The 24,293-nt window shown below is 46.0% G+C and overlaps 1 protein-coding gene across 1 annotated transcript in view; it reads left to right on the top strand.

Moving 5' to 3' along the window:
* The window catches only part of ATAD3A (ATPase family, AAA domain containing 3A), a 28,867-nt gene extending 16,296 nt beyond the window's left edge, over positions 1–12,571 (top strand). Inside the window, exons 13-16 of the mRNA XM_009325256.1 lie at positions 4–11; positions 3,493–3,660; positions 4,244–4,352; positions 12,167–12,571. Coding sequence (XP_009323531.1) covers positions 4–11; positions 3,493–3,660; positions 4,244–4,352; positions 12,167–12,346 — 465 coding nt within the window. The 3' untranslated portion in view covers positions 12,347–12,571. The remainder of the gene's footprint in view (positions 1–3; positions 12–3,492; positions 3,661–4,243; positions 4,353–12,166) is intronic.
* Positions 12,572–24,293: the final 11,722 nt, after the last annotated feature.

Below are 24,293 nucleotides of genomic sequence, written 5' to 3'. Positions count from 1 at the left end.
CACAGCAACAAGTAAGTATCCAGTTTCAGCCCTTACATCAGTTGATATTTCCCTGAATTAAGGAAAGTCTGTAAAGCGTCTGTGGTGTGCAAATGAAAGTTGGAAACATGTGATCTTGTGCTACTAAGGACTTGAAAAAAATCTGCGTAGTGTATCCCCTTTTCAGCTTATACACTGAATGTAGCTTGCTCTTCCTTTATCTTTTCCTGGGACCTGGAAATTAGCACTCGGAAGGGCTGTACACAGGGTAGAGATCAGTGCTTGTCAAAAGGGCGTTCATTTGGCCCACGTTAGCAGATGTGCAAAAGGGATCTTGAACTGCCTTTCAGGACAACACTTCCCCTGCATATGGTACGTAGTGGTGAGCAGTTCCCTTTCCTATGTCATCGATCCGGTGTTTCGCTCTTTTGAAATTCTTTCCTGAAACAGGGGTGGTATTTGAACATCTTGATTGTCTTAACGAGTACATACTCTTTCTTGATCGGTTACTGTTGTTTAAACAAGGACAGTATTGGGCCCGTGAGTATCAGTATAACAAAAGAGAATGCAGGGTTGATACTGGCTGGATGTTTCATAATCTATTCAAAAATGCTTCAGCTTGTGCTTGTTTGAGCTGCTGTTCCTTTCCAGTGCTTTAGCGGCCTCTTTCCATGCTGTGGATGTGTGTGCAGTGGGGGTGGGTCTGACACTGAGGCAAATGAGTTTAAATCTGACCCCAGTTCTTTTGCATGAGCTGTCTGCTCAGTATGTCCGTGTGTAACATTGCACATAAATGTAGGAATCCTGGAGCTGTTTCCTTCGTGGCTGCTGATAGATTTGCTAAACGCAGATGATTGCAGGGCTGACTTGACACATGTATGCATGTGTGTGAATTTCATTGCCAATCCATCCATGCTCACTTTGTCACGTGGATGTTAACTTGCTGCAGAGCATTGCTTAGTTTAACAAGAGCCATTTCCTGGCTATCATAATAGAGATGACCTTTCCTTGACCTTTTTCAAATAATCTTTTATTTGATTTTTGTGTGTGTGAACTTAGTTGGCTCAATTTTTTTGTAAAAGAAGTTTAACAAGAAAAGTTGTCTCTGCCTGTGGGAAGGTGAGTTTCTCAGTGGTGAACTGCTCCCTTAGTAAGGTTGTAGTGAAACACTTGTTATAGTAACCTCATGACATTGAAATAAATATTCTAGAAGGGCATTGTTTCAGGACAACAGCGGGGCATTTTCTGTCCTTGGGGTCTCTCTTGAACTTGTTAAAACCAATGCAGCTCTAACTGATAGTCGCTTGTATGTAGCTTCTCTTTACCCTTCTCTGTCACAGTGAGGTGCCGTGGAAGGTGTGCCTTTCCAAAATGAGTAGTTTGCTAGAAAGCAAAAAACCTTGCAAAGAACGTTGCAAGATCCTTAGTTTTCTCTTTGGGAGGATAGCGAGTCTCTTCTGAAATGATGTATAGAATTGCTCTATAAATGCTGAGTTGGGTAGAATCATTATTAAACGATGTTGTACTTGCTGTTTGCAAGAATAAATATAATAAATATATATTGGCAAAATACATATGTTCTGCAGGACCCGGAGCAAACGGTGCTTAAGATAGAAATACAGTTTTCCAAGGTGAAAACTGTAGCTATCCCGAGCTCCTAAGTGATCTCTAGAAATGTCTTTTGTAAAGATGTTTAGATCCAACTGTAGAACTTCTAAGAATAATAGCGTGTATGTTTTAGCTTTAGATAGTTCCCCCTATCTCTAGGAAATAGTCCTTTCTAGACTTGTAATGTCTAATTGCTGTGGATCCAGCAAAGTTCTCTTTTTGACCAGATTTATAATTGCACTGCAAGCCAGTGACTGGCAGGGGGTGGTAAGGGGACGGTTCTTTCTCCTGGTGTTAAATTGCCTTAGCAGAGCTCTGGCCTTGCTTGTTTGGTGCTGGTGGGTGCTATGCCTCCACTCAAAACAGTTGGGCTGTCATTTTGTCAGATGTTGAATTCAACCCTAATTTAAACTGTGAGCCATTCTAGGAGACTGAACATGTCCTTGTGATTCATGCACTGCTTTTTACTTCTGAACAGCCTTATTGCTGCTTTGGGCAATAAGGAGTCCCGCATCCATGAATGGGAGTTCGCTTGAATAAGTGCATGTAAATCTAGCTGTTTTGGTGAGACCCCGAGGAGTACTGTTACTTTACCAGTGAATTGTCACCAACGTAACTAAGTACCAAGTACTGTGAATTGCTGGGTTAAGCTTCCCAAAGAACTTTCTGCATCTTCTTGCCGGATAGCTGACTGTGAGCAAGCATCTTTTGCTCACTTGTATCGTTTTCACAATAGAAATGAGCAAGGCCTGAATATCAGGTTGCATGTCAATCCTTTATCCAAGCTGTGTTTCTGCAGGGGTTTGGGGGAAGTCCTTGTTGGTAGAAAAGGAACAGTTTCATGCCTGTTTGGCTCTTGGGTTGGCAAAGTTATCTTCAGAAATAACAGCAAAGAACACAGCCCCCTGTAGACTAGGATTTCAATAGACTGCAAGAACATCAAGATTCCAATAGCTGTGGTTAAAAGCCCATTTCAAATTAAAATGCACAATTAAGCTGGTAACATCAGTTACAGCATTAAAGTAGAATTGGCATGGGGAAGAAGCATCATTACAAAGCAAAAGAAAGGGCTTCTGGCTTCAAAATGCAGCAGGAGAGAGAGCAGGACCTGGAAGCTGGCACATCTGTACCATGGAGCAAAGCTTGGTAAAACAAACCACCTTTGTTTTATCGTACCCATTGTGAATGTCTCTCTTTCTGCACACAGCAGACTTGGTAGCAGGCATGGACTTGCTTGAAGGAAACAAGCCAACTTTTACCAGCTGCTGAAGAATGACCTTCCCATACACAGACCCAGCAGTGGTACACTCCTTATTCTTAGGCCAGGATGAGTCCATTCAATGCTCTGCAGCTCGTTGAGCTGGCTGAGGTTTCAGTAATGTTGTTGGCTTTGTCTGGCAGCTGTTCATGCCCTCGGAGCAGGACTGAGACAGCCCCTCATGATTCTGGGGTGCTGTGCAGTTAGCAGCTTGAAGTCAGTTCCCCAAACTGGGATTTAAACTGGAGATATGTATGTGCCAGAGAACATCTCTCCATGTTGTCCAGCCCTGTTCCAAGGTTTCAGACTTAGAGGTCTCTGGGAGAGTACTCCTGCTAAATGTTTGTGATATTCCTAACTTGAGGGAGATTGTGGGTGAAGTGATAAATTCTATGGCAAGGACAGACTGGGGAAGGCTGATATTGGAAGGCTAAGTACTTGAGTTAAACACACTGCAGTTCTAAATAGCTTAAACTGCACTGCATTTTCCTATGTCACTTAAGATGCTGTTACAAAGCTGTTTCTAAGGAATCTTCAGACATGTCAGGTGAAGAAATGTCTTTGATACTGGCCATGGCAGTTCCCAATGTTCAGATTTTTATTTTTATGAGTTTTTCAGTCTTTCCTCTGTTGTTTCATACTTCCAGGTTTATGCTTGTTTTAGCAAGCAACCAGCCTGAGCAATTTGATTGGGCTATCAATGACCGAATAGATGAAATGGTGAACTTTGATCTGCCCCAGCTAGAAGAACGGGAGCGGCTTGTGAGAATGTATTTTGATAGGCATGTCTTGAAGCCAGCCACAGAGGGTAAACAGTGAGTATCCCTGCAGAACTCTCCCACCCTATAGGATTCTTTCTTTTATTGTTTTTCTTCATCCCCTTTTCTCAGTATTCTGTCACACTATCTATAAACCCACTTTAAACAACTAGTACAGATAAGAGTTGGAGAGATGCCTCTTGTTATGGGATGAGATGCCATCCTAGTATTTCATGCCATGGTTTGTTGTGCCCTTAGAATTTAAGAGACCAGTTACTGCACTGGAGGCAATAATGCAAGTAGGAACACTGTTGGAACTCCTCATCTCCAAGCACTTGTCTTTGCTTGGCTTAACAGGGACAAATCAGACCAAGTGACTCGTTTCCTTGTGTGCTGTGCAGTCTTGCACTTTTTTGGTCTTAATCCAGGTACGCATGTTTTTGTGCCACAAAATCGGGCTTTCTGGGCCCAGGAGAACAACTTCAGTACTCAGGCTGGATCTTTCTACAGAGATTGATCCGATCTGATCTTTGATTTCGTTGTAAGTGTTGCTCTTCACAAAGCCTGCCTCTGACTCCTTTACCCTCCTGTCCTGTCTTGTGGCTACACGTAAACTAATCCTTGTTCTTCTGCTTTTTAGACGTTTGAAGCTGGCCCAGTTTGACTATGGGAAAAAGTGCTCGGAGATTGCCAGGTTGACAGAAGGCATGTCTGGCCGAGAGATATCTCAGCTTGCTGTGGCATGGCAGGTAAGTAGGGCTTTTATCACTGGGCTGCTTGGTTCGTTTTCCCTTTCTGGAAGGTTTGAGTGTTTGATGTTGGAGTCTCAGACCTTGTCTCACTTTGGAAGTTTTATTATGTCCGTACGGTAGTACTAGAATGCTGCTAGCTCTGGGGTGGGTGTCAGAATATCAGCATAATTCCTCATCTCATAAATAGGAACAGTTTTTATAATCACTAATGGGAAATCCCTTACTGAATTTACGTAAAGCAAGTGAGTTAGGAATGAGTTTGGGCAAATCATGCTGGCCATTACTCGTGTTCAGCTCAAGAAGCTCAGTAGAAGAGGTGCCTAGTGTTGTTGCCCATAGGTATGACAGCATTAGGACACTAAAACATCCTTCTGCCCTACTTTGTTCTAAACACATTTTTAGTGCAACTTGAGTAATTGAAGGAACAAAACTAACTGAAAAATGGAGCTGAAAAGACTAGGTACTTCTACATGCATGGTACCTATATAGAAACAAGAAATGCAATCACTTTGAGTGCAATTGTTCACATGCTCAACAACCTTAAGCACTTTTTTTTAATCAGGCTTTCACCTTGTTTTGTCACAGCTGCCAGTTTCTTACTGGACTGTGTATTTTTTTATAAACTAGCCTAGTAATATCAATTTAAGGAATATGCTCCAAATTGTATGTCATGTAACTTACTAATGTCAGGTTCCTTTCAGGTATTGTAAAAACAAAATTGTTTGTTTGTATGTTTTAAATTTAGTTTGGCAGTTCACAAACATTTTACAAAGTTTGTGTGTTTCATTCCTCCTACTGTTTTTCCACCTTTTAAGGTACAGAAAGTATTTATCCTTTCTAATCCATTTAACTGCAGTAGTCATGAGCTGAGGTCCAAAGCAGCCATTTGAGTGCTTAGTCCTTATTTTATTCTTTGTATCTTAGCACACAGGTGGTTAATTTTAACCACCAGTAAAATTAACAGGTGGTTAATTTTACTGTGTGAATTTTGTATTATTGAAACATATTTAAAAATGTGTGCTGTCATCTGAAAATGTATGTAAAGCTTTATTTATTTTTAATTTGTTTCTGTTCTCTAACTGCCTGAAAACATACCAGATTAGTATTGTTACCAGTTTAGTCAAGAAGCTTAGCAAGATGCTTGACAAGTATTTGCGATTCAAAGGGAGGTAGTGCAAGTAGCCTGTGTTCAGACACCATTCTGGAGGGCTGACAGGTTGAAGGAAAGACCAGAATCTTGGGCCATTCTGCCTTTCACAGAGCCACTAGATCATGGCTTCACTTTTTCCAAGTACAGCTATGCTTTTTGTGCGCTTCTGATTTTGAAACTCAGGATAAAGACCTAGGGTGTTTGTCTTAAACTGTGACGGTGATGTGGGAGAGAAAGCAGACCACTAATTCTTGCAGAATTTCTTTATTTCTCTTCAGTTAGAAGAGAACTCCCTTACCCATGTATGTGAAAGGCTTTGCCGCCAGGCATTTTCTGTAATAAAAAGTTGTGATAAATGATCCTTTGCTTCTTATCAGCTTTGCTTTTTATCACCCCTTATCTCCTAGCTTGTCATTACTCCCTGGGAATGGCCTCAGCTTTTATCATTTATCCTTTAAGTGATCTTGAAGGAAGGGAAAGGTGGGGGTGACTAATTCCTTAGTGTTGTTGCCCTGATCGCTTTTTAAAATGTACCTCATAGCGCCAGAACTATTAACAAGGTTCTATGTAAAATTGCAGCAGGAGGTTATGTTCCTCTCTGCTGTCATAAAACAGTCAAAGGGCTTTAAAAAAAGAAAAAAAAAGAAGATGCAGGAGAGGGTGGGCAAAACGATATGAATTGTTTTGATGTAGAAGCTGCAAGAAGCTTCATCTGTGTCAAATCAAAGTTGTTGGTGTTCTGGAACAAGGGACTTCATATCTTATCCCCTGTTGATCAAGAAAGGAAGTGTGATGTGTCATGGGTCAGTGTTAAAATAGCACAGGCTTTTTGCAGCTAGTGGCTAGACACATGGTCGTCTTTCCTCGGGAGATGACTGGGTGGATACAGTCCACTAGCGGGTTTGTGAGGGTATCTGGAAAGGGGTAAGATTTCTGTATTGAACACTGCCCTGGGAGCTGCCTGCCAGAGCTGTTGATCCCAAGTGCTACCGTAGGGTAGCTTTTTCAGTCATTTTTTCAGTCATTGGGTCAAGGAATTTGGAGCTGTAACTGGAGCTTTACAGAAGGCTGCATTTTGACTGTGGCAAGACAGGCTGAGGCAAGACTTGTTAACACCTGCCTTTGTTTTTGCTTATGTAAAGCACTAAGGGTATGGCACTTCAGTAGCTGTGGTTAAACACCTCTCTGTAAGCAGGTATTTTAAGTACCCTTAACCCAAGTTGATCTCTTGAATGGTATCAGTATTTTGGGGCCTGGGTCAGTGCTAACAGATAGCTTGTTTATAGGTAGCGTTGTAACTGATACAATGCTCTCTCCTATCAGGGGAGGATTAAGGCTGCAATTTGACAAGCATTTCTGTCAGTGTTAGTCCTGCCTCATATTCCTGCCTTTCTGCTATCCTTTCCGTTGTGCTGGTGCACCTTTTTGCATGGCTGTACTATGAACTGGGTCAGGGAGCTGATCAAAATTAAAAATAGCTTGGCAAGACAAGTTAACTGCATAGCTACGCTGTTGTCCTGGCACATCTGAGGGGGTGGATCAGGGTAGGTAGGGGCTATATGGACCAGCATAACTGGCTCAAGAAAATGCTATCAGACTTTCCTCAGCTGGATGCAACAGCTGTAAGGTGGTTATATACTACAGATAGGGCTGTTAACTCTTGAACTGTTGGTCTTTCGAACTTCTGTATGACTGAACTTTTGATTCAAGATGCTGTATGCCAAAGATGGCTGATGTGGGAAATGACCTGATGTGAGCAGCACCTTTATGAATGCACACTTGTATTTTAATCAGTTTGCAAGCTACAATTTTGTCTGCCTTGGATGTGCGGAGCTATAAGGAAGCTACAAAAGGTCTTAACGTGAGGATTGAGGGAGCCTCTTCTGTGACTCTAGTTAAGGTGAACATCTGGACTTCCTACTCAGTTCCCTACTTGCATTCTCCCCCCCCCCCCCCCCCAAAGCATTATGTCAAGTTAACAACAGAGGCAGGAAGAGTTTGAGATTATGTACAAGTTGAGAAGATGAAGGGCAGGAAGAGCCAAGAAAAGGGAAAAGCAAGGTATCTCCCTTAACAGTTCTGTTTCTGATCTTAGTAACACCTTACAGAGCTGGGAAACAGCAGATTTCAGCTGCTGAAATGTAATATGCCTAAGGTCTCTGTTTAATAAATAAATTAAATTGACCCATTCTGGGGAGGATTACAGCACAAAGCCCTAGTGAAAACTGCTGGTTGTGAATGCTGGATGGGAGCATTTTGTTTGCCTTTTGTTTTCAGCTATTCAGCTATTTTGCATAGTGCCCTGATGCGACTTGGAGCTAATCCTCAAAGTGTAGGCTTAATTGCAACATGCCTGTTACTTAATTCACCTCAGCTTTGTATATATATTTTCTTAATTAGTTTATTCCTCCAACAGTCATTTGCAGTGTTGCTGTCTGTATGCATTATACCTCTGTAGACATGTCTTGGAACAAAAATTCAACCAGTGTCTGGACAACAGAGACAAATGCCGAGGGAGCAGAATGGCAGGCTTAATCTACGGTGAAGTGTTGCTGCGTTCCACAGGGTCTGTCCTACTACCTCAAGCTGACTGAAGCTTTGTTGCTTGCAATTCTAGTCCTAACCTCTGTGTGGTGAAACCTAATCAAATCACCCATGAAGGGCAGGTGGTACTAGGAAAGGCAGTGAGGAATCTGCATTGCTACTCCTGCTTCCATTCCCGAATCTGCAGAAGTGCTGGAGAAAATGGACAGGGAGCACAGGAAGGTATTTACCATGGACTTGATGGAGTTTTGAGATGCTAGGATCCTCATCAGCTCTACTTAGCTTGCCTGGGGTCATCTCTCATGGCCAGAACTGAACCTCAGAGGTGGTTTGGGGAAAAGTGAAGTTCTGAAGCAGTAGGAGGAGAAACCATCGTAGCTGTCGGCTCTTACCAAGAGTACCCTAGAACGGCAGCGTATGGCCATGTTGCTGTCCCGTGGCCTCACGGTCATTTCCCATGAAGATGTTTTTGGAGTGGTCTGCCCATATTGCTTTTAACAAAAACATCTCAGTTAAACTAGAAGCCTGAGCAATAGCTGCAGCTTTCATAGGCTTAATTCCACTATAAGCTGGGCTTGAAATTGATTGGCTGTCAGTTACATGAAGTTCTAGTTCACTGTTGTTTCAGTCTGGCTCAGTTTGTCCTGAATTTACCAAATAGAAAAAATAAGATGCAGAAAAGCAGAGGGTGTAACCTCTGGCACTGGGAAAAATATTGCTGTCTGGCACAGCTAATAGTCTGCATGCTGGAAATCCATTTTAATCTCTTCTGCAGAAGACTGAGCATTCCCTTTCATCCTTGTGCTTTTCCATTCCCTATATCTAATCCTTTATGAATATAGCATGGATAGATGCATTTACACACTTAAAAATTCCCTTCGGATCTGTTTATAATAATGTGCAGACTTTCTAGTTCTGCACCCTGTACTTAAACCCGTTGATATACTTTAGATAAAATGTCAAAAGAAGTCAGGTGTCACTATTCCAAGCCATAATCTCTGGAAAGTTGTTTTGGCAACGCTTCAAGAGAATTCCCGGGAGTTTTATGTCCCGGTGTTAACGATAGAGATGAGCTTCCTGTCATTTCCTTGCCTTTTGTGCCACTGACATAAATGCCTTTTTGCTCCCTGAACCTTGTTTATATTTAAAAAATAATTAAAAAAAAATCATCTGCCTGACAAAGTTATGGGAAGAATTTAATGTTTCTATAGTGGTCTGAGCTGAAGGATGTTATAAGTGGGGGGGTGCTTGTGTTTTTGGGGTCTTTTTGGGCAGGCTGTTTTCATTATAAATGTGATTCAAAGGATACAGATTTACTTTAAGTTGGCCAAACTAACCATGGTTCTTGGCTGAAATGAAACATTAAGTCATGTAGGCTGGACTTGTCATCTGTGCTCCATCCCTCTACTTCCCCCCCAAATACTTTGTTTTCAGATTATTTCATAATTAGATTTGAGTTATAAAACATGAATAGTTGCACTGGAGAAAATGGGTTAAAATTTGTCCATGCAGAAGGCAGAGGTATGAATATAAATGAAGCTCAGTACTGTTTTTGTGTGTGTGCAAGCTACTCCCAGAAGGGACAGCTGCTTCTCCCATTTGCTTTTTTGACAGCTAGGGCCTGAGGCTTTCTATAAATAGAAAGTCATTGAGAAAATCAACAGAGCGTGAACTGCACAGCTTTGCAGGAGTTTCCACAGTTGAATTTATGGTCTATGCAGTGGCAGGGAGGAAGGGAAGACATCCTCTGTTCTGTGGAGGCACATAACGCACATCCCAGGAAAGCACTTACTCCATTTTAAAACGCCAAATCCTCCTGGCTGGAGGGGCTGTGTTGACAAAAGGGTGCTGGCTCCTTTTAGCTTTAAGTCCTGTCCTGCAAAAAAAAAAAAAAGGGGTGGGGGGTGGGTTATGGGGGTGAGTCAGGGAGGATACTTCAACTGAACAGAACCTTTCCACCATGCCCCTTTTACAGCGGTGAGAGAAGACAGGTCATGTTGTGATACATGTTGTATAAATATTTGTGGCAGCAGGCAGGTTATGAAAACACTGCTGCTCTTCTGGTGTTTGTGGGAAGTCACTGCCTCATTGTGTTCAGGATGCCTCCTGCGCTGTTGTTGAATACAGAGGACAAGTGCCTTTATGCAAAGTGAATTCTCTATTTGTAGACCTTCTATTTCTCTGCACTTCTTGCCTGTGGCCAGTGTTTACTCCTAACTTGTAGTATGAGCATTAGCCTAACTTGTCACTTCTGCCTTAAGGATTACAAAGGTTTTGTGCAGGGAAGGGTCTGTTTTGATGCTTCTTGCAGTAAAAACCAGGGCCTGCCAGCTCTATGGTTACATGTGGTTTGTGCAGTGAGACCTCTTGTGATCTAACCAGTCCCCCAAAAAGGGCTACCAAGTAAGGGCTGGAGAGCAAGCTAGAGGAGGCTGAAAACCAACTTGGGTAACCTTTTGCTCATTTCTTGAAATAATTATTCCTCCTGCAGTGAGGTAGCAGTAATCTAATAGGCAGGCATAAGCTACTGTACTGGGCTAGCCAGTACTGTGATGATACTGAGCAGTGCAACAGCTTACTCTGGGGTTTGTCTTCTCTCCCATCTACGTCATTGGACAGTGGGTGCATAAAATGGTCACACTGTAATTTCCTTCTGTGGTGCTTTTGCAGTAAAGCTTGTTGCTTGGTATAATTGATGTTTTGCACCATTAATGATTTATGGAGCCTGTATGTAACACCTCAGAAGCACGCTGCAGCCTGTCATGAAAGCCAAAGTTTATATTCCGAACTAGGATCTTGGGGAACACCCTGCAGACAGAAGCATTGGCATGTGACAATCCATGATGCGATAGCTCTGTGGAAGGAGAAAGATGTGGACGGAAGTTTGGGGCAGGCAGCATGGATGTGAGAAGCTGGAGGGGGTCCCACCCCGATTAGTGTCTAGCTCCCTCGCTAGCATAGCTGTACAAGGAACCACAGTACTGAGTCGCTTGCAGGAGCACTTGCATAGGGAGTAACCAGATTTCTAAATCTGTAGCTTGGAGTTGCTTTGTTACCTTGGAGATGGGTACAGCTAACACCATAAGCATCCTTCCCTTCCTTGGAGGGTACGGCTGCTTGTGTTGTCATCTGCAAGATGTCCATCGGTGGAGTCCTAGCTGTCCTGCATGTTTGGACAAAAGTGACAATCCTTTTGCTGCAGCTGAAGAGAAATGGCACGCAGTCCTGTTTCCCCTAAGCCGCCACTGGAAATATTGTGGGCTGTTTGGCAAGGATGTCAGTAGTTTTCAGCCCTTTCTGCAAGGAACTATGATAAAATTTGTACTGCCTGTCAAAGTAGCAACAGGACTAAGTGTTAATTTACCAAGCAGAATTGGAGACAGGAGTTGGGGTATGAACGGAGTGCGGAGAAAAGGGAAGGTCTCACGGGCAGATGAGTATGGGGTGGGAGCTGACACAACACAGAAGTGATGCAGGGGGAGATTCCTAGCAGAACGCATGAGGAAAGCAAGATTAGTGCACATTAGACATCATTTTAGAGGTGCCGCATTGCCCGTATTCACCCTAGCACTGATATTAGTTCTCCTGTGTAAGTGTTTAAAACATTTTCTGTTGTCTCGGATGGAGTCATTCAATCACCATATGCACCTATTACTCTTTACCTTATTGGCTTCAAATGTGCAGCGCTTTTAAAGCAGGAGAGGAAATTTAAACAAGCCAAGTGTGACTGCAGCCTAACCATACTGGCTGTGTTCAGCATTATGAACCTGTGGCCTTGTCTCTTCCGAATGCAAAGATCTTGCCTCCCAGGAAATCCAGAGGCAGGTAGGCAAAGGTGCTTTTTAGTAGCTCAGAGACAAAGACTTCAGTGTAGCTGTGAATGTGTCTCTCTGCTTGGGCAGTTGATGTATTTCAGTCCCTGGTACAGCTGCATCAAGGAAAACCTTTCTGATGGCGATACGCCAGACTGCTCTGGGTACCACCACTGGCTTAGAACAAGACTGGATGTTTTGCTAGGTAGTGTGGGGGGAAACGAGAGAGACACCAGTCTCAGACCTTCACTGATCCTAGGAATTGCCATCACTAACTTTTGTCTCTTCTGCCTTTGCCTCTCCAGGCTGCAGCTTATGCATCAGAGGACGGTGTTCTTACAGAGGCCATGATCGATGCCCGGGTAGCTGATGCTGTGCAGCAACACAAACAGAAGATGGAGTGGCTGAAAACAGAGGGTGCTGAAGCAAACAAAGGGACTGGCAGAAACTCACTTCTGCCTTTCCCCAAAGGAACACCAGTGTGAGAAGTCTGCAGGCTTCAGACCAGCATGTGTGGGAAAGTGGGCATGGGAGAAAGCTGGGAGGGTCTTTTGGGCTAACGTTTGGTGGAATCATGTGTTGAGAGAAATGTGTCCGTTGGTGCAAGGGTTACTGCCTCAGTCTGCCTCTGATTTCATGTTTTTAAAGTGCACCAGAAAACAAAATGGTTTAAATAAGGCAGAAGCAAATGTATTAAAGGACCCCCTTGCTGAAATACCATTGCCTGTGTTAGTCTGTGTGGCCTGGCCTGCTAGAGGCCCAAACTCCAAATCCTTTTCAGCCATTTAACACTGTCCTGGAGCGTCCCAGTGACATGGGCCTGTGGGAACACAGGGCCTGTCCAAGCCTGCTACTCCCATATATTTAACTTTGTAGGGTTTATGCTCCAGCAGAGGTGTTTCTCATCTCTTTTTCCACAGATCGTGCCCATGACATACCTCCTTGCTCACATCTCTGTATGGCATCACTCCTTGCTCTCTTGTCGTCACCCCTTCACAGATTCAGGGTGGACTTTGTGTTACAGAGGTGTATTTGGTGTGGTTCACAGCTGCACCTGGTTAACTTGGAGTCAACACATGGAGAAACTACAGCTGTGCAGTGGGTTGGCTGATAAGCATTGGGACTTCCCTTGCAATGTGGCTAGACCTGCTGGAGCCTTTTGTCTTCTTTGTGCTTGGGTCTCCTGGAGGATGGCTGTACAGCCAGCCTGCAGTGGTACACTGCAAGGGACTAAAGGCTCTGGAGCATGACTCCTCAGTGCTGAAGTGCTAAGTGTTCCAAGCCTGAGAGCTTTTATGCCCCTCCAGTGTAGCATTGTAGAATAACTGCACACGCTCCCTGGATCACAAAAGGTTATCTGAACTGCAGTGGAGCAACTGGCACTTCCTATAGCCGTCTTGAAAGCGCTGCTCAGGATGCTAGGTAGCCCTTCAGACACACTGCTGAGCTGCAGCAGGAACCGCTGCTTCCCAGGTTCCGATGTGTCTGTTCTGACTATACAGCCCACGATGCTTTGTTTGCTTTCTCCAGCCAGGTACTTGCTGCTACAGCTAGTCTGAGAGCAGCCCTAGATGTTTTTTCCCCCAAGTACATCATCTCTCTCTTTGAGGAGGTGAGAAGGCAAGGCTCTGTAAGTCTGTCTGGCATACAGGTGTCCATCGTGGTCTGAAGAGAGAGAGAGATGAGTGGGGCTTGTTTGCTACTGGCTGCTGCCATCAAGCTGCTCTTGCTACATGAGTCTTTTGCTGCGTTTCTGGAACACTTGAGAAATGTGCCGTTGTCGAGTCAGGAACACAAGCCTGTCTTGATCAGATGACATTTGTTCTGTCTGTGTGCATATAAGAGGCACACAGGTTTTTTTCTGAGTTTGAACTGGATTTGAACTCTGCGCTCTGCTCTGAGTCCCCTTCTGTAACTACACTATGCAAGCACATTTGCCTGACCTAAATCTGTGCCCTTGAGTACCTTGCTGAGACGCTCTCCTCCGAGAGGAACTGACAGCAATCTCTGCTTTGCCCATTTCACTGGTGGTTGTTGCTGAGCTTTGAGAGATGCACCCTGACAAGAGCTTGTGAGCATGGGAGCGGAACAGGGCTGGTCACCAGCGTCCTCAGAACAGGCAGCCTTGTGGGACACCAGGAAAGAAATATTCTTGAGGCTGCAAACCTTCACTGTCTTGGGCTGCCATCTTCTCTCAAAATGGTTCTCTGATATTTTCCCCTGGATGCCAAGGGAGAATTTGAAGATGCATTTTAGAAGCTGCTCCTTTGTTAAGGACAGGTGTCCCACAGCAGTAGCGTGTGCCCAGACTTGCACACCCCACTAACGCTTACTTGTTGCAAGGTACGTTGCTGTGGGAAGCATGCTGTAGAGGAAAGGGAGGAATCGCTGCATAAACTGAAACTGCATACTTCGTGTTCTGAATGACTGAAATAAACTTGAATGCCATTTTTTGTCCTCCCCTTCAGCCTAGGTGTAGTTGTCCTTTAGTCCACTGACTTACTAGAGGATTAGCTATTCTAGGCTTTCCCCTTCCTATTTCAATTTTACTAAATTATATTTCTGTTAAGCCCCAAGAGATGGAAGGGAGCTAAGCAGAGCCTCTCTCTGCTAAAAAACCCTTGCTAATGAATTATGTGAGGGAGCAGTCTGATACTGTGTGATTAAAATCTTTAATTGTGACACACACCTTCAATACTTTTCCCCTCTCTTCCGTAATCGTCTCCACAAAGCACAAAAGGAGCTGGGGGGAGGGGAAAGGTACTCTGTCTTGTCCTTATGCTGTCTGACTGCCCTTTTGCTGATAGCGATAGCTGGGAAGAGAATCCTGCTGGAAAGCTGTGTGAAAAGCACAGCAGTTGCCGTCTCAGCTGCTTCATGCGATTCCTCCTTCAGATTGCATCAGGCCCCTACATGGAAGCAGAGGGAGCGCAGTGCTTGTAATGCAGCACATGCCTCTGTGCTGTGCAACAGTGATTAATTGCAGGTTCGGGAGGACAATTAGCTAGAAGTAGCCTCTTGCTGTGGCAGGGAAGACCGCAGGAAGCGTAGGCTGACCTAAGGGTTCTCAGGTTTGCCTGAGTACAGGAGTACTTTTCCGTGAGTTTTTAATGACCGCTCTTAACGATGGATGCCACAAGTCCTTACCTGAGCTTTGCTGCATGGGCTTCATATGGATGGAAAGGTCTGTCCGTCTTGAAGACAGACACGTGAGTGGTTTTGAGAACACGTGGATGCCTTAGCGTTTCTGGTGTGTATTGAGATGTTGGACTCGATGATCTTGGAGGTCTCTTCCAACCTTAATGATTCTATGATTCTATTGAGATGTTGCTCTGGTGTGACTCACTAGCTGGGGCTGCTTGTATCCCAAGGGGCAAAGTTCTTTCCCCTTCTTGGGCAGCCCGGAAGATGATGCTCTCTCTGCTAGATGAAGTCTGTTTTCTTTAGTTTATTTTCCTTTAAAAGGTGGGGGAGCGGTAAGTAGAGACATTTCTGTACTGTATATTAGGAACTTACTCCTAGGGACAGGGCTCTTTAATATACAGAACTTGTCCTGTGTGTCTCAACCTCCCTTTGCCCTCAAAAATCCTCAAACAATCAATCAGCTGATCAGAGCTTTGCATATCTGTGCTCTTCATGCTTTGTTAGCAATGTGTTGTAGGCTCTCGTGCAACCCTGGTGCTAGTTGAAATCCCAGGAGTGGAGAGCTTCAGGGCTCACTTGTTTTCTTGTCTCTGTTCACAATCTCCCTCCACAGCCCCTACCTGGTAGGTTGTGACAGCATCTATGTGTCTGAAATTCGCAGTGAGTTCTCATCCTCCTTTCTAGAGAAGCTTGTGGCTCTGGGCAGAGGAGGCACGTCCCCCAGTCCCCTCCTGAGAGATCCCTATTAATACAATGCCTGAAAGTCCATAATCACTTCCACCCTTGGCAGCAGGAGAAGGACTGTTTGCACCCAGCCCAGTAGTGCGGATACATCGTTTATCAAACTCTTGCTGAATGATGGATGTCTTACCTGTGAAGAAGAGAGGGAGGTGGCACCTAGGCTGGCAAAAACTGAGGAGGTGGAGCAGAAAAGCCAGAGATGAGCCTGATTCAAGAGGGTTGAGGAGGCTTGGGGTGCTACATCTGGCAGGTAAGGCGGGTAAGGAGTGGCAGAGGTGGTGCGGACAACTTGTTTTGCTTGGGTCCAGTCTTCCAACCCAGTTGTTTTCATGTCTTCCCACTGCATTGAAAGAGTGGCGTGGGCTTCCACTTGTACAAACTGATGCCATTTGTTCTTGCCTGACAGTGTTTTGGGAGCTGGTGGGGTAGGTTCCAGCCAAATAATCCCATTGTTTGAGCTCAACGTCCTTGTGTTCTGGTTAGCGGCATGAGGAGCGCTGGGAACGTGAGGAGCTGATGCACGCTGCAGTTCTGCACCTGGTCGGTCTTAGTGCAACCTGGAACAACTGTAGCTGTCAGGCTTGAAAGTGCTGCTTTTCTCAGGGTTGACGCTTCATTTTTTATTTCCACAGGAAATAAAGTTCCCCATCCATTCTTTCACACTTGCACACTACTCTTCCTTCCTTCGCATCACGTGCCATGGGCTGTTGGACTGATGAAGCCAGCTCTCTCGAGGTGTCCCAGGCACTATTGCTACCTGCTCTCTAAATCCTGCCTTTGAAAAGAGATTCCTTGTCCCTCTTGCTATGCACGTTGCTTCTAGCCACCAGCGAGGTGATTTCATGCCCTACTGCCCGCTGAATAGCTGCGCCAGTTGCTGTCACTGCTGCTGCTCATGTGGAATGCAACAGGAAAGGCGAAAAAAGGCCACCTGTCATTGTTCAACTCCTGCCTCATCAAAGATTTAAATGCAGGGCCTCTGTCACCTCTGCCAGCCTCATCAGTAATTTTGGTTTGCTGTCAGCTCTCGGTGTGAATGATGTCCCTGTGGAGGTGGCACCCAGCTAGCTATTTGTTAACACTCCATGCAGGGATATAGGATGGCAACCCCAGGCTGAGGTTATCTCCTCTCCGTGACACTGAGTGAGTTATGAGCTAATAGCACTTTATTAAAATAGTATTTTGTATTGGAGAGCAAATCTAAGAGCAGATGGATTAGCAAGCAATCCATCACTCCCCATCTTTGCCACTGGCAGCTGAACGCCTTCTCTGTGCTTCAACATTACAGCTGGGAGACAGATTTATGTGGTCATCTATCTGTTCTCAGTTGCCATCCATTAAAGTACTTACTTTTGAATGTGATCCACTGGGAGGAGAGCTCCATTGTGCAAGTACAAGGATGCGAGCGCCGCACACTTTCTCACCAGTGCATGTCCCATGCTGTAGGGCTTACTGGAGACAGGGGTCCCCCCAGGAAGCATTTCTCTGCCAACCTGTGTTTGTGTTTTGAATGGAGAAGAAACACTCCGATTCTTTTATAATCCATTGTCTGCGGCTGTTTCCATTTTATTGCAACATTATTATTCTCCCTGTATGTTTGTTTTTTTTTTTTTAAAGTGGCAAATCTGATTAATTTGTCCAGCCTGTAATGCAAGTCACTGGCCTGCCCTGGGAAGCCTTGCTGCTCCAGGAGGTTCTTTGCTTATGGAAGGCAGCCTGTCTTCTGCAGCCAGTGACTGAGTGCTGTTGGCTCGTGGATGTAAGTAATGGGGATCTGTTGGAGGGATCCTGACAGAAACATGCCAGAGTTTGCCACTTCCTTGGGGTGGCTTGTCTGTATGTTCACCTGGTGTGCAACCTGCCAGGTCTGCACCTTCCCTGCCAGGGGCTTCTCCTCTCTTGGGCCTGTCTTACGGTCACGCGTAGCCCTTTGGTGCCAGTGCAGCTCTGAGGCCTGGACACACAAAAGCACCACAAAAGAAGCCAAAGCAAACACAGGAGATTGTACGTAGCAAACCCATCTGCAGGTGAAAAGCTGGAAGATAGTGCGGCTGCAACAAGAGTAGGGATTACTAGTCACCTCTGCACAAAGAAAGGGGGTGTTGTAGCAGCAAATGGGCACGTGTGGGCAGTCCGGCTGCTGCGTGTCAGCTTTTGGCAGATAATGCAGGTATGGTCCTGGGGTATCTTGAGAAGCAGCACAACTGTGTAACTGCACCACTTGGGGAGCAAGGAGCTAGGATCCAGTTTGAGGGCTAATTGTAGGTCAGCTGTCCCACAAGAATTTCACAAGCCAAAAATGAGAATAGAAAAGCCTTTCTCCAATGGTTACCTCTCCACCCTGCTTCTCTTGCAACCTCCAGGCCATTCGTGGTGTGCATCCCTGAGTCAGTGCTTTCACAGACTCCTGGTACTCTGCTGGACCTCGTGATTCAGCCAGCATCTCTCCCACAGACATCAACCACTCAGGCACTGGGATGAAGCAAAGTTTGCCCATTTGAGCTGCAGTAGAAGAGGAACCAAAGGACTTCAATCAACTGGATACTCAGTAAGTGCCACCAGGCTGCTTTACTCATCATTGTTTCCCACCAAGCACTGACAGAGATTGAGTGTCTGGTGAAGGACAGGTATGGGTCAGATCTTGCTTTGAATGACCTGGGACAGTGTGTCCTTGCTGGCTGGTTTTCCTTCTCTTTCCCCTGATTCCTTGAGGTAGCACAGCCTTACCAAATCTTGGTGATATCTTCTGATATATGGCATCTCCTGGAATGAAGCTCTAACAGCATTACCAGGCTACGTGACATTATTATTTTTATAAGATGTGCAAAGGGAAGCAGCGCATGGGTAGCTCGGAGAAGTCCCCAGGCAGTCCTCCAGCTCTTGCCCGATCTCTAATTGTTCTCACCTCAGCAGAAGTCAGATCATCTGTCTCTGTTGCTGGCCGTTTTTTACCCCTGGACATAATTTGAGATGCCAGTGCCTGCAACTATCAGTCAGTTCCATGACAACAGCTCCCTGCCTTGCTGCCTAGGTGGTTTTTTCCTCTCTCTCCTGCTGCTGTGGGTTTTATTCCTGTTGTGGGGGTTTCTTTGCTTGGGTGTTGGGTTTTTTTTTATTGCTGCTCTGCTTTCACGTAGTGTTTCCACCGAGCCTGAGTAAGGTGTGTCCAGATTTGCCCAGACTTGTAGAACAACTAACTCATGCATCAGCATCTTTGTGCATAAGGGCTGAAGTCCCACTCAGGGTCAGACTTGCTCTGTTTGTGTATGTGTGGTCCTGTTCCAGGAGAGAAAAGAGCAGAATGAAGAACGTTAAAGGACTGCTTCATGGTGGCAGGTTTCGGTACTGCTAGAATGGGAGATGAGCACACCTCTCCTTGTCTGTGCCAAAGCCCCAGGTTTCCTGCGCCCTGCCTTCCCCGCTTGCCCTTGCAGGCAACAGGCAAGAGAGGCCCCCGCTCCTCTCTGGAGGTAGCTTGCACCCAGAATTTGGTTTTAACTGTAAAATATTTATCTTCTTTTTAAATCAGTTTTGGACCTTACAGCTTCCCTGTGTTCCCAGTGAGTGGGAGACAGGCAGGCTAAAATCTGGGACAGTGTCCTACGATGTCACATAACGTGGGGGGAATTGCACGGCCCTTCTTCATAGATCAAGGCTGGGCACAGCTTTTTCCCACAGCACTCGAGCCGTGTTTGTCCCTCCTCCTCTCTTAAACCCCTGCCCGTGAGCTGGTGACCTGCTCGTCTGCCGTGCCCCTAGCAGGCCTCCGGCCTCTGACCCAGGAGTATCGTTCGGTTCAAAGGGTTGGAAAAAACACTCAGATGCAAAACATGCAAAAAACTATTTTACTGACAAACAGCAAAGGACGGGCTTAGTTTCAGGAGCTGAATCGGTTATCTATTATACAAACATATTATTGAAAGGGAAGGAATGGCTGAAATACACTCACTCATTGACCCAAATAAAATCACAGTGTGCTTTTTCTATTGCCTCCCCCACCCCCAAGCCCTCTGCGGCCTTCAGCTGCTCCCCTTAGCTTCAGCACAGCCTTGTCACCGCTCCCAGCACGGCCGCTGGAGAACACAAACTGTAGGTGACATTTGCCTGTGCAAGTGTACTTAATAAAAAAATTAGCCATTATTGCTTTTCAACCACAGTAGAGATTATTCTATGATTAGACTCGGAGCAGAGTATAATCTCTCTCTCTGTTAGTATCAACGTGTGTTGTACCTCTTCCTGTCTGATGCATGCAAAACTGGTTTGAGTGCAGAAAAAAGAAAAGGAGGATTAACAATCAGGGAAAACAGCCCTCCAAGTTTTGTTCTTGCATTCTCACTGCAGAGCGCTATTGAAAAAATATTCCTAAGCTGCGTGCTCTGTCCTGCAAGGGTTTCCACTGCCTTGGTCATTGTGAGCTGAGGGTGCTTAGCGCCTCGCAGGATCGAGCCATCCTCCTGGTGTCACCCCTCCATGGAAATCCCAGGGCTCAGCTTGAAAAGGGGACTAAAACTAGCAACCCCACTGGAAAAGAAATGAGTGCAAATGAATGGGAGGTACTAAAGAAGAGGAACAGGCTTCATGCAGTGAACACTTGATGACACACACAGATACAAACACACAGACGTGCACTGACACACACATACAAAACTGGAACAGTATCCTGAGAGCCTAGCCAGGATGCGGCAAACTGGCAGCCCAGACTCACTGTAGAGCTCCTCCTTACACCTGCCCACACTTTCCTACTCCTCTGCTTCCTTCTCTTTTGCCCCAACAGCCCACATGCATGGAGGTTGCAGGCCTGGCTTTTTCTTTTTTTTTCCTTCTCCTCTCTTCAGTAAGTTCACTTGCTTCTTCATGCTCTCCTGGGCACCACAGTGAGCCAGGCTGGCCTGAGAGGACATCTCATCTTCACTCCATCCTAAGGTAGGACCAGCAGTCCTGGGTCCCTGCCTAACAGGGACATTCCCTGTCTGTCCCCTACTCTACATCCCATTGCCTGTCGCTGAAACACACATCTGTTTCACCAGTGTATTCTGGTTGCAAAGCATTTGATCCAAATGTCTTTCTCTTTGTACTGTATGCTCTAGTAATAGAAGCACTTCTATTCTTTTACATCCAGAGGTGCTCTGGGAGCTTCTGTTGGCTACTTCTACCTTCAAAGCCCCCTGAATGCGGAAGAGGCCTTCCGCCTGTGTTCACCCGCACACACGCTCTTCATCAATGCCTCACTGGATGCTAAACTGCTGCTGTGAAGCTGTCTTGAAGTGAAATTTGAAATGCGACTGAGGCTGCCTGTGTCATTTATCGCCTGCAAGCCTCTCGCCTTCGTAGAAGGGAAGGTGAAGGGTGACCATTGCCCTCCCTTTTCCAGGGGAGCCAGTACACGTGAAACGTTTCCTTCACAACGTGCTTTCTCCCGAGCTGGGGAATGGCCTTGGATCAGGACTTCCCTCATTGGCTCCCCCAGAGCTTTCTCCTGCCTGGGCTCCCCTAGGCCTTACCCAAGGTAAGCAAAGGCTATTGATGGTTGTGTTTGCACTGCCTGCTGCGGTCTTGAAGTATCAACTCTTGGTCTCTTGCAAAGCCAGTGGACTTCAGCTCACCTGACACCATTTGCATGGCTTTTTTTTTTTTCTTCTTCACAGAATGGTTGAGGTTGGAAGGGACCTCTGGAGTTGTTCTGGTCCAACCCCCCTGCTCAAGCACGGCCACCTAGAGCAGGCTGCCCAAGACCATGTCCAGTTGGCTTTTGACTATCTCTAAGGATGGAGACTCCACAACTTCTCTGGCAACCTGTCCCAGTGTTTGGTCACCCTCACAGTGAAAAAGTGTTTCCTGATGTTCAAGCAGAACCTCCTGTGTTTCAGTTTGTGCCCATTGCCTCTGGTCCTGTCACTGGGCACCACTGAAAAGAGCCTGGCTCCATCTTCTTTGCACCTTTCCTTCAGGTATTTATATACATTGATGCCCCTGAGCTTTCTCTTCTCTAGGCTGAATAGTCCCAGGTCTCTCAGTCTTTCCTCGTAGGAAGGATGCTCCAGTCCCTAAATCATCTTAGTGGCTCTTTTTAGTATCCCTTTTTATCAGGGATTCTCTTCTCCCAGCTGAGTGCAACTGGACAATGAGGTAGAGAATAGCAGTGAGAGTAACTAAAACCACCCCACCATGCTGTGAATGCCTGGGACATGCATTCTGGGCTCTCTTTTGGTCTTTTACTGTTTATTGACAGGTGCTGCCAGATACTTCAGCCAGGACGGGCCAGTTGATGTGTCCCTGGCTGGCTCAAGGGCTAGCTGAGCAGTAAGAGGGCACGGTGGAGGGATGGCTGGTATCACAGGACAACTTCCCAAACGGTTCCTCAAAGGGGAAGGGTCCTTCTTATTGTGTGAGAGCAGCAGGCCAAAGAAGGCATGCATAGTACCTGGGCCTACTCTGGGCTACACCTGAAATCCCGTGTGTGGCGGCTTTGGGCTCTTCCTTTCCTCTCATTCCTGAAGCGATGTGCAGCTCTGCTACCCCTTCCCTGGCACAGCACTTCTTACAGCTCCTCTCACTTCTTCCTTCCCCACGCCCATCCTGTTGTGAGCCACTGAATGTGGTGGAATGACAGGTGCCAGAATGGAAGCAAAGTGGAGGAGACAACCAGCTTGACAGGCCCGCTCTTTAATGCGTGGCTCTCTTGAGAAGAAAGAAGGTGGTAAGAATGGGAAGAAGGTTGGAATAGAATGGGTTTAGGTTTACGCTACCTTCAGGGACCTCACTGAGGGGCAAGGGATTTATTCAGCAGTGCTAGTAAGTGGCTGCTTGAATTTAAAAAGGAGCTACTTGTTGATACAATGGATTTCACAAGCCTCTGCTTTTCTCCACCTATCTTTCCACACCTCTGCTTTGCTACACATCCCAACCACCAGCACGCACCCATTCGGTGTGCAGGCAGCCAAACCTGGGCTCCTCACACCAGAAATGCGGGAGAATGTTTCCAGCGCCAATCCCAGCTCTGGAGAATTGGCACATACAGTTTTAAGCTCTGTCTCTGCTCTAAAAATAGCCTCTCCTGAGGCAGCACAAAATTCCCCCCACTATCTAATTCTGCAGAAGCCTCCCTCAAAGCATCTGGCGGATGAGTGCTAAGACATGGTGCACACTTCCCACTCCTTTGTCCCTACAGAGCTGCCATTACAGACACAGCTGCCAGCTGTAAGCTTTGCAGCCCCATGTTTTCTCTCCCACAGATTCTGACCAGCATCTTGCCTAGCCCTGACCTTGTTGTGTCAACTCCCTGATGCCACAGTCACTTTCTCCCAGCTGAACCCTTTTTGTTCGGGTTGCTGCTGGGTTTGGGTTTTGTTGTTGTTTTGATCTGTGGGGTTTTTTTGTTTGTTTTTTTTGTGTGTGTGTGTGTGAAGACTGGATCAGAGGCAAGAGAACAACAAACAAGTCAACACTAGTACATCTCAGACAATTAAACAAGGAGAAAACACCCCCACAACCAGACAAAAGCAAAACGAACACATGCACAGGAGAAGAAGACAGTGCAACGGCAGACTTTACAGACAACTGAGCTGCGAGCAACAGTAGCAACCTCACTTGGACAGAGGGACAAGAGACCACAAAGTCAGACGTCGTTGGTAAGGCTCACACCTCGAGCAGAGTCAGCTGAGGGGATGGGATAGGGACAAGAGTGCTGATGGCAAGCAGGGAGCGAGGAGGTGCTGCCTGGGGCAACACAGTGCTGGTACTGGGGTTCTGCAATGCTCAAAACACAGCTGCCTCTTCTACCTTCTGCTTCTCTGTGGGGGCTTGTCATCTCGTTCCCCAAAGAGGAGACGTGGCAGACACTCGGCTGTTGGGAACAACGGCCATCTTTCGCACCCCACCACGGGTTAAATGGCACGTGGGACCTGGGCTGCTCCTGTGCAGGGAGTTCCCACCGCTGCAGCCTCGCTTGGCGTGTACGGTTACCCAGCCCCAGCGACAGGCATATTCTGATCTCTGTTACGTAGGGGCAGATCTACAGTAGCTTCCTAGACTCAGAGGAAAAAGGCACCTCACACCAGGAATCTGACCTTGTGTCTCTATTAAGCTGGCTGTTTGAAATCACCCCTGCACAGAAGAGGCACCAGATCTCTGGGGTCAGGAATAGGACCTGGCCTTACTGCATGGGAAGGAACTTTGCCCCTTATTTATTAAGGATGAGAATCAAAGGCCTAGTCAGTTCCCCAGGATTAATCCCATCGGTTTAGTGTGTGCTGGGACAAACCTTGCTCTGTGAGGGTATTTCTGGTTTCCTTGGATTTAAGACCAGTGAATTACTCCCAGTAAATTTAATTGCACTGAGAGTATTTTTTGTTTTGTTTTCTGACTAAGTGTAAACAAGAGAGAGGCTCACAAGGTAATAGCTGCAGACACAGCAGATTAAAAAAAAGTCTGTTCTTCAACAGTGGGAATATGTACCATGTAGGATTTTTTTTTTCCCCTCTTCCAGAGCCTCATATTCTTCTGAAATTCTGGTGTGGATCAGACTTAATCAGTGTGAGCCATCACTTC

The sequence above is a fragment of the Pygoscelis adeliae genome, unplaced genomic scaffold, assembly GCF_000699105.1.
Source record: "Pygoscelis adeliae isolate BGI_AS28 unplaced genomic scaffold, ASM69910v1 Scaffold36, whole genome shotgun sequence".
NCBI lineage: Eukaryota > Metazoa > Chordata > Aves > Sphenisciformes > Spheniscidae > Pygoscelis > Pygoscelis adeliae.
Note: the sequence above shows the minus strand (reverse complement) of the source record. Positions and strands in the feature narration are given on the sequence as shown.